At 46.2% G+C, this 10585-nt stretch overlaps 1 protein-coding gene across 4 annotated transcripts in view; it reads left to right on the top strand.

Moving 5' to 3' along the window:
* Window positions 1–2205: 2205 nt before the first annotated feature.
* The window catches only part of LMO4 (LIM domain only 4), a 17262-nt gene continuing 8882 nt past the window's right edge, over window positions 2206–10585 (top strand). Inside the window, exons 1-2 of one of the 4 annotated variants that reach the window (XM_060202292.1) lie at window positions 2206–2340; window positions 5874–6112. In XM_060202292.1, coding sequence (XP_060058275.1) covers window positions 5877–6112 — 236 coding nt within the window. In that variant the 5' untranslated portion in view covers window positions 2206–2340; window positions 5874–5876. Of the gene's footprint in view, window positions 2341–2769; window positions 2904–5329; window positions 5349–5407; window positions 5589–5873; window positions 6113–10585 lie in introns of those variants that run through there. The other 3 variants (XM_007529958.2, XM_060202293.1, XM_016191242.2) reach the window with 3 other exon arrangements.

Raw genomic sequence — 10585 nt, forward strand, 5'->3', positions numbered from 1 at the left:
TTTCCAGTCTAGAGATCTATGTGCAAAGTTTCATCCATCTTTTTTTTTTTTTTTTTTTTCTTTCCAAGAAACTATAGTGTCCTCTGGATAGTCACTCAGTGATATCCAAACACGTGACTGATTAAAATTCTGACATTTCATTTTCAAAAAAAGGTTTCAATTTAGCATAGGTACTTCAAAAAATACCACAATTCTTTAGGATATATATAGTGCTTCATTTAGCAAAAGAATTAAAAAAGAAAAAAAATAAGATCATTTTGCTTAATTCTCTCATTTGCATCTGCAAATACAAATTAAAGCCCAGACAAGGAACTTTATAATTACTTGTACTCCACAAACCAAATTGTGAGATCTCTGTCATCTCATTTTGAACAGGGTAAGTTGTTAACAGACAGAAACTGAACAACTGAACCAAGGAATTAAAATATGTGTGCTATTTGTTTACAGGGTTCCTCTCTTCCTTTGGCTTGACTTTTCTTCACTTCATCTTTAAGAAATATTACATTCTTTTTAAGTTGGCCTTATTTAATCACACCCATCTGCAGCTGCTTTTTGGAAAGGGCATTTTCACTACTACTATTATATTTTATGATTTTTTTTTCAAAAAAAGTTTTTTATATGTGAACAAAATAGCTGGACCATAAAAATATAACTTTAAATAGCAGTCAAAAAGGAAGTAATTTAATTGTAGGTACTAGAGACCATAGCAGAAAGCAATGCATATTTGAACTGGTATTTAAAATGTCTTCTACTTGACATTATAGGCCATGATTCTCTTTTGCAGTCTTAATTTTGGTTGATTTGAAAGAAATTTCCCAGACACTAAAATCATAGCTGTTTAACATCTGCTTTTTCCTGCCAAATTCCTCTGCAGGTTAACAACTTCTCTCGGAACTAGAAGGACTCAGTGTAACACAATATGGAAACTTGTCCCATAAGGCTGATTCTACTTAATGATACTTAGCAGAAGGGCTTTGCACTTTCATGATAATTTCCACCAGAAAAAAAAAATCTCTTTGGATCTTAATAATAATCAGACCTAATATTAGTCTCACCTTGGAGATTTACCAAGCATATTCGGCTGAGTAGATAACATTGAATGACTAGGTATCCAAGCATCTAGACTGAACTTTGGCCTTGGAAGGAGATTCTCAAGCTAGCACTTTAAAACTATTCCTCACAAAGTTGATTCATAATATTGTACAATTGGTCTTTCTTACTCTCCAGAGTAGGTGAGAGCTTTATGTGGGGGTTCTATAAAAAGTTCAGCTTCACATCAACCACAGTGGATTGGATTTAAAAAAAAAAAGGGAGGGGGTGGAGTCAAGGCTTTCTTTTCAGTTTTTTTTCAACTTCGAAATTAAGAATTATCAAAAAATTATAATTGATAAGTATCTGTGGAACCCCTTTAATTAAGCATAATTTCTATTCGGGTTCGAGAGAAGAGTGGTTTGAATAGACAGTATTTAGGTAGGGATGGCATATAGAGGAGGTAGGAATTGCTGATCCTCATACTGTTTTTACCTAGTTAACTTCCTCTAAGGCACCTAAATCTCCAGCACCATGAGCTACAAAAAAAAAAAAAAAAAAAATCTTTCTTCTGCATGTGAAGTCCACTACCTGAAAATTTTGCGGAGACTTCTTCTCCAACTAGAAGAGACCTATTTCTAGAAAGATGTGAAGTTTCCCGAGGGTCTCCCAGGAGCTGGGGAAAAGGAAGCCCCCTGGGGGACTAGTGGATGGGGAGGGGCTTGTCCCCGGGGTGCCCAGCGCGCTGCAAAGGCAGGTGCAGCACCCAGCACCTCTCAGCTCCCGGGAGGCAAAGCCCCTGCCCATGTCTACGCGCCCACCCCGGAGGGGGTCTCCGGCGCCGGGGTCACTTCTCCCCACCTGCTTGTCCCCAGCCCTTCCCTCCTCCTTCCCGGGCTCGCTCTGCCTCCTGCCTCCCTCGTTCCCCCCCGCCTCCAGAGTCTCGTTTCAGTCATCCCTTTGTCCTTCCCCGGATTGGCAGGTTTTATTATTCCGCCTGAACAATCCGGCCGCCCAGTGGCTGAGGGTCGCTGACGTCGGCGGCAGAGCCCGGGAGTAGTTGGGATTCTGCTCTGTCAGTAACACATGTGGAAGAGCCGCCGAGGGAGCGAGCGAGCCGGCTAGAGGCCAGCGCCGCCGCCGCCGAGCCGCCGAGCCGGGCAGGAGCAGCCCGGGCAGAGGCGCAGGCAACCCGGCCTCCGGGCTCCGGCCTCGGCGCCTCGACTCCAGGGCGCGCCGCTGCCGCCCGGCCTCCGCCGCCGCTCCCGGGGAGGGGGAGCTCTGGTGACCGCCGCTGCGCCCCGGCTGGAGGTGCAGAAGCTCGGCCGACGCCGCCAACCGGAGCGAGCGAGCGAGCGAGCGCGGGAGGGAGGAAGGCGGTGGAAAGAGAAGAGGAGGAGGAGCGGGAGGAGCGCGGGCGGGGGCGGGGGGAAATATACAAAGTGAAGCCACATTGCCAAACTTGCAGCAGCGATTGCAGCAGTTGCTGCCGCTGCGCCGCGCCGCGCGGGCCGAGCCGGGCTCCTGCTGCAGCTGCTGCGTGCCGAGCTGGAGGCGGAGAACGAAGCAGAGGACTGAGACTGACACTTCAGCTCTCAGCCGCCTGCCTCTTGGAGACCTTCCCCTCCGCCCCCACCGCCACCACTACCCGGCCCAGCCTCAGAGCAACGCATTAAAAAAAAAAAAAAAAAAAAAGCAGCCCTTCGCCCCCCCTCCTCCTCCTCTCCCCTTTTTCCTGCTTCTTCGAGAACTCCCCTCCTCCCTCCTGCTCGGCCAGCCAAGGCGCCCCCCCTTTCCTTGGAAGCCGAGCGGCTTCGCTCGCATTTCGCCGCCGCCTCCGCCTCTTGCAATATTGCAATATAGGGGAGAAGCAGGTAAGGGGACGACTCTGGGGTCTGGGGGTGCGCGGGGGTGGGTGGGGGGCTGCGGGCAGAGAGAGGGGAAGAGGGAGCAGGGAGGCTGATTGGGGGCCGGGGCTGTTTTCTTTGGCTCCAGTCCCCTGACCGTCCCAAATTGCAAGTAAACAATACGTCGGCTTAGATAATGCGCGAGTCTGAAACTACCCAGGCCGGCCTGCGAGCTAAAACGCGGAGAGCAGCCCCGGGCCGCCAGCTTTGTAGCGGTTCCTGCTTACAAAAAGGGCTCTGCTTGGAGACCGAGCCGGTGGGGACCTCGGGAGGGGAGGTGGGGGAGAGAGTTGGGTGGTGGGGTGTGGGGAGCTGGATCTATTTTCAGTTCCTAAGAGGCAAGGCAGAGGTCCTGAAATAAGGGGTTAAGTCTGGAGAAGTAGTGTGTATGGGAGGGGGAGACAGTTACGACCCCCCCCTTCTAGTAAGTACTATTTTTGAAACAGTGGCAGAATGGATCTAAGTGATCAGGATTCGTTCTTGCTGGTTCTTTAAAAAAAAAAAAAAATTCCTCTTGGCTTCTTAGTCTTTTGTTTCAATCCAGGAGAAATCCGGTGAATCACCTAATTAAAATCAAGACATGAATTAAGCATCCATTTTTGTACTACAAATTGCCAGCGCTACGTTTGTCCCTCCCTTGGTCTCCATTAAAAAACACCAGAGACGTTGTTAAAGGGGGGGCAGATTTTGCCTCTAGCTGCCAGTTCTGCTTTCTATTTCACTGACTATCCCAGGACCTAAATTGCTTGGCTATGTAATTACTAGAGTATAAGCCTATTTAACTTAAAAGCTTTCTTTTTTTTTTTTTTTCCAACTCTAAATGAAACTTGATGAGGGCCCGTCCTTAGTTATCAAGGGAGTCAGTTTCTGGTCAGTCCTCTTGATTCATCTCTTTTAGATTTAATCAGCATTAAGGTATTGCTTGTCCTTAAGAGCTTTAGCTAATGGGGTTACTGGATGCTTTTCTCAGTGTAATGTTTCCTTTTCAAAAAAAAATATATATATATATATACATATATATTTACCTCTCACCAAAGATGGGGGCGGGGAAGAGCTTGGAATCTCCTCCCTCCCTCTTCCCTTTTAAAAAGGAATTCGGAGCGATTAAAACGTTGGGGGAAACAGTTTAAAGACCTAGGGCAGGAAATGCAGATTCATTTGGGTTAGGGCTGAAATTGTAACAAAAAGCAATTCCTCAAGTAAATGCATCAGATAAATCAATTTACATAAAGGTATGATGCATTCGGATAAATGCAATGCTAATGGGTTTTAGAGTGGTCCTGTTTCCAAAGTCCCAGGGTTTTGTTACAGCTTAATTGGTGCAGTTCTTATTCTGGTTTATTGTGCGGTCACTGGACACACGTTCCGGGACTCTTTCGGAGGAAATGTGTTTAAAATCGGCCTATTTAAGGAACTCGAGTCCTTGTTTCGTTCCTCGGTTTTTTTTTCCCCTAATTTTTTTTTTTTTTTTTTTTTGCAGCCAACTTGTGCCAGGGACAGGCAAAGTTGCCCTCTCTTCTGAGGTATCCGCTGAATGTCTTGAGCAGAGATAGCCCGGGAGTCCACACTCTCGGCTTACAGAGGACAAAGACAAAACAGGCTGCTTAATTGGCAGTAAATAACTTGATCTTTTTATAGAATAAGTGACTGGAGGAACACTAGGACTTTATTGGACTCAGGGTTGGAGGCAACAAATTAATCGGTTTAGGCTAAGCTTTATAAATTGATTCCTATGTTATATCCCAGTTGCTTCTCTTGTGACATTCATTAGAAAGAGTGGGGAATTTTTTTTTTAAAGCAGTTTTGGGTGACAGCAAGAGTAGCTCCCATTTAACTTGTGCACTGCAACACCCCCCCCCCACACACACACACACACCTCCCCACCCCCAGGAACAAAGCTTTAGCATTTAAATTGCTGATCAAGGGCAGATTAGTGAGACCAAAGTGAAGAGTGTTTGTATAGGAAGTTAACAGGCATCCTAAAGTTCAATGATCTATTATTCTTGCCTGTGTCCTGAAAACCCAGAGAAAACACTCATTGATCTTCAAAATGAAATGAGATTTGGAACAATAATAGGAGATGGCGGTCACCACAATGGCATGTGAAAGGTGCTGTTTAAAATACGAAAAACCAGTTTCGCAACTTACCACACCGTACCCCTCCCCACTCACCCACCCCCACCCATCTATTACCCTCTCCTCCTCCTCCTCCTCCTCCCACCACCACGCTCTACCATTTCCTCCCTCCTTCCCTTTCAGAAAAACCCAACTAGTTCCAAGTTGTGAACTGCAGCTGCACTTCCCAGGGCAGAGCTCGCAGGCTGGGGCCGCCTCCCCTCTCCTCTCCGCCGGCTCCCGGAGCTCTACCCTGAGCGGGGAGCGAGGAGCGGGGAGGGGCGGCCGCGGCGGTGGGTGGGTTTGACCCTCATTTGCTGGAGGCGGGCGGTGTAGGGGGGAGGGGGCTGTGGGCGGAGGCGCCGCTAGGGGTGGAGCGCGCCTCTCTGAGCCTGGCTCGCAGAGTTTTGACAGTCCCCAAGCTGAAATTGTCAGCGGCTGCAGCAGCAGCAGCAGCAGCAGCAGCAGCAGCAGCAGCAGCAGCGAGCGCTGGAAAGTTGAGAGCAGCTCGTGGCCCCAGAACAAAGCTTGAGAAAAGTAAACAGGCGGGTTGCTGCCGGCCGAGCCTCCTTTCTCCTTTTCCCCTCCTTCCCGCCCTGGCGCTGCAGCTTCCTTCCAGCAGCTGGGGAGGGACTTGGAAAGGGGGTGGTGGTGATGTTGGGGGGCGGGAGAGAACCGATCGTGGAGCGGCAGGGGAGGGGGGCAGGGGGGGGAGAACAGGGCACCGGTGCGCTCTCTGCAAGAGCTCTCAGCTATTACTAACTTTTGCATCGCCTCTGTTTTGTCTTTCTTTTTCTCCCGGTCACTTCCCGCCCTCTGCAGACCATGGTGAATCCGGGCAGCAGCTCACAGCCGCCCCCGGTGACGGCCGGCTCCCTCTCCTGGAAGCGGTGTGCAGGCTGCGGGGGCAAGATTGCTGACCGCTTTCTGCTCTATGCCATGGACAGCTACTGGCACAGCCGGTGCCTGAAGTGCTCGTGCTGCCAGGCACAGCTGGGCGACATCGGCACGTCCTGTTATACCAAGAGCGGCATGATCCTTTGCAGAAATGACTACATTAGGTAAGACTTTGCTGCCTTTTCCCAGAAGTGGGTGCATTCCCAGAGAGCCATGGCACAAGCCTAGGGGTTACGAAGATTCTTCTTCCTCTTTCTTTCTTTCTTTCTTTCTTTCTTTCTTTCTTTCTTTCTTTCTTTTTTTTTTAAGAGTAGGCATCAGGCACTGAAGAGGACTGATTGATTGTAGCCTTTGCCTCAAAAACCTCCTAAGTTGGCCAAATTTAAGGGGCTCGAGAAACGTGTTAATCACATTTTTTAATGGCAAAGCGCCTGCCACAATAAGTAAGAACATGTCCATCTGGTGGAACTGGGTCATTTGGTATACTAAGTTGGGAGCCCTCGTGACCACAGTTTTAAGTGGTCAACCCCAATTGATCTATGGCTAAAAATAAGTATTCCAAATGGGAATTAGGCTACTACTTTCTTGAAGCAAGTTATGGAGGCGCGCAGAACCTGGGAGACGAAAAGATGAACTTTAAATAAACGTCTGGTGAGATAGGATTTGCCTAGGAAAATGGCTCATTATGACATTGACATAGCACTTCAAACTTTTTCGAGTGGAAGACTGACTTATTCTTTGTTCTCCTTGTGGAAAAGAAAAAAAAAAAAGCTGGTTAACCATCAGTTTAAACACTTGTGATTTTTACAGCAAGAAGGGAAAATAAAGAACACATGAATGGTAATGTTTCTCTTTAATAAGCTGTTTCTTAAAGACTTTTAAATGCTCAGTTGTGTGTGGTTTTCGGTGCAGAATTTGCAGGGTGTGTGTGTGTGTGTGTTTTCAGTTAAGGAATGTTCAGCTTTTTTTGTTGTTGTTTGTATCACTACCCTTGATCCCCAAAAGACATTTAGGAAAAGAGGCTATAGAATTATACTAATCTTGCATCTTAAAGCTATGTATAGGAGCATTCACATGCCTGTGTAGCAGTCTTTTCCAACAAGTTTCAGTGCAATTAATGGCAAGAATTCAGGAGGTCAGGTGCCTATAGGATCTTTTCAGGTGAACTCAAGCTACTTAAACTCATTAATTTGAAAGGAGGCATTTGAAGGATTACACATTTAATTTGAGTAAATGGTTTGATAGACTGATGCACATGAATGCTTTTAGGAGGTGTTCTATTTCAACATCCAGTAATTAAAAAAAAAAAAAAGCCACACACACATCATTGACACTAGAGAATCATTCACTTCTGAGAGGAATTGTGTCCTATTTAAAATTTTGTTCTGAACCATTTTCTTTTCAGTGATTAGTGGGAAATTTTGTTCTTCACTGTGGGTGTATTCGTGGATGAGATGTTTTGCTTCAAGTTTATTTCTGTTCTTTTCCCTTTGAATGTAGTAATGCAGAACATCCCAGGGCAGTTCAGAACTGAGTGTGGCTATGTTTATCATCGTACATGTTTATTTTACACCATATCCTCCGTGGAAAAGGAAAGTGACATTTGACTGTTTCGATCATGCAACCAGTGCCCATTCTGCTGGCACTGATAATTAGCCAAGTTAAAAAAAGCTAAAAAACAGAAAGGGAGAGGGTTTTATTTTTTAAATTAAGCTGGGAACATTAATTTCACTAAGTGTTCATTCAGAAGTTAGTGTTGGAAAATCACCGTGATCGATGCAGTGCTTTTTACTTCTCCTAAGCAGTGCCATGGGCTTTACTGTATTGTACTTAAAATAGAGAGCAAAGCTGGTAATAAAGAAAGGCGTTTGGAAAAGAAAGGAAGTGGAACAATTGACACTACTGTTCAGATGTGGTGAATGGTGCAGGTTCATCTCTCAAGTGTCTTCAGAAAGCCTTCACTTCTGATTACCACTAATTAAAAAGAAGATGGGTCCACTTACATTCCCCTCGGGACAAGTTCCGGCAAGTGGCTTCCTGGGAATGGCCTCCATTCCTTTCCATGTATTGGGGGCCAAATAAATATAAATATCCAATTGGTGTTTTCTCCATGCTTAAATGGAGAGAGGATGTCCATACCTAGTCTGATCTTTAATCAGCTGAGTTCATATTCTCACTCTCTTGTTCCTCTGAATGTGGGAACTTTTAAACTGAATGCTGCTCTGAGAACCTTGGATCTGCTGGGGAGAGAGGAGTTCAAGCTTTGTACCAGACTGGGTTGCCCCATACACTGCTCAGGGCTACTGAACTCCCACCTCCAATTAAGGAATTTTCTGAAGTTTTCCTTTCTTGTTCCCTCTGCCTAACTACTTAGATGCCAAAAGACTGCTGGGAAAGCACCCCATGAGTGAGTTTTCCTGTCTGCTATTGCCCGCGAACATTCCCTCTAGCACACCTGATGGAGAAGCTTTCAATTTCTAGACCTGAGTATTAAGTAGCCTACAACCAGGCCAGGGAGCACAGAACCATTGCTTCGGGGCTTTTGAAAACTTGACTTCGAAGTTGTAGTTTTTGTTTTTTTTTTTAATAACCAATATCTAGCCAAAAAAAAAAAAAAATTGAGAGAGCTTGGTCAGGGGGCCGGGGTGGTGAGAAGTGGGTAGTGGGGGCAACTTTTACCCAGCCCCCTCCCTCTGTGCAACCAAGTGTGGATTGGGCAGAGCCGGGCTTCTGCCTCCTTTCCAAGATTTCAGATAAAGCCGCTGCCTTGCTGCAGTGAATCTGCACAATTAAAAGCTTTAATTAGTGGCTCCTCCATTTTCTTAGGTTCTGATGGGCTTTATCTAATGAGATCTGGTCTCTGGCTTAGATCTGCTCCGAATGACGTGTCCACAATGAATGAGAGCTGCGTTGCAAACAAAACATTTAATTAACAAAATTGGCCTCTAAGACAGGGAAGGAAAGTCTCTCTCTCTCTCTCAGGTTGGATCTTAAAGGGGCCAGTCTTGTGTCTCCATCCAACATAGCAAACCTTGCACGTACCCCTCCACTTGGGCTCCTGACCCTAGCAAGATCCAAGTAGCATCAGTTCCCCCAGGTCTCTTTACTGAATTCCCTCATTCTCCACCTCTGCCTCAGGCCCTAATACTGAGAGGCAGTGTGTGCACAGAGAGCAGGAGGTTTGGAGACCCTACGGGTGGCATTCTAGGTTTATGAGAGTCTAGAAGCACATGGAAGCCTGGGTGGTCAGTGCTAGTGTCGGGAGACCTTCCTGTCTTGGAGCAATACTTCCAACACTTCGCTATGCTCTCTGGAGGCTGCAGTTAGTATAAGCACTACGCAGGACAAGGAACGCCTGGCCTCGGCCCAGAGGGTGGCGAGCAAGGGAAACTAGCACAGGACTGGGGCTGGTGAGCAGGTTTTCTGCTTGTGCTTTCTCTAGGGTCTGCTCCATCGGGTGGGGGTGTCCAGAGCCAGGGGTGAGGGAGACTGGTAGTGGCTGGTCGTGGAAGGTGTGTTTGGTGTAGGGGTGGGGGGAGTGTAGCCTTGGTAATGGAGGTGACGCCAGGCAGCGAGTTCATTTCCCTGGTAATCAACAGCAAGCTGCTATATTCAGAGAATGCTGTCCCTTTAATTGAACAGGCTAGGTAATTAAATGGCACTTTTCCAATAGGACGTGCTAGGTAAATCTAATAGTTGGTTATTTAATATCACTTTGAAGTCTGGCCACTCAAGCACAGTGACAGCACAGGAGCATGTGAACTATTAGCTGGGAAAAAAAAAAAAAAACCAGGATCTCAAAAATTAATTAAATCGCATGCAATTTAGGGGGAACGTTTATCTTGATTTGTCATAACAGAATTAATTCAAGGCCTCCAATTCACTTGGGGGCAGATCTGTTACTCTGAATTAACCAAGCGTAATTTGGCTGATTTTTTTTTTTCCCCCCTCCCTCCCCTCTCTAATGCAGCAGTTGTGATTATTCACAGCCCCCCTCTTAAGTATCAATAGCTTCTGGTGCTTTTAAGGTGCTTGGTCTCTAGTTATTCCGAAGTACCTTTAATGGACTTGGCTGCAGGCATAATTTCTGGGTTGCATTTCTTTGTTACATTTAATACAGCTGGTGCAGAATTTAGATTAAATATAGGAACCTGCTGGAAAACCAATTGCTTCTGGATCGGTAGCTGTGGATGTGCATTTTTCTTCTCAGATAGGCTGCTGATATTTACTTGCAGGTACAAATGTATACCTTTCAGCCACACTCTTAGAAATGGTACTCCTCACCCAAAAAGCGGTTTAGAAAACACAGCTGGGTAGCAATCCTGACTATGTGTATTTTGCTCAATGTAATAACACCGTTGAAAACAAGCCCACCACCTATTGGTCCCTGAAGTTACCAGAAAGGTGCTAAGCGTTATTCCTCCTAAAAATACCACATGGTCTCCATGTCTTTATGCCATCAAGGAGAGTTGGAGCTGAGTCGGCAAAGGGCATGGATACCGTTCTTCAAATAAGAGCAAAGCACCTTTAAAAGTACAGAAGTTTGGTGGGATTTCTTCTCTCTTCCCCATCTAAGGAACTTCTTGATGTTTGTGATTGATTGCATTGCCCTTATGCTGAAATATTAACGACCTTCT

Source organism: Erinaceus europaeus, chromosome 11 (assembly GCF_950295315.1).
Source record: "Erinaceus europaeus chromosome 11, mEriEur2.1, whole genome shotgun sequence".
NCBI lineage: Eukaryota > Metazoa > Chordata > Mammalia > Eulipotyphla > Erinaceidae > Erinaceus > Erinaceus europaeus.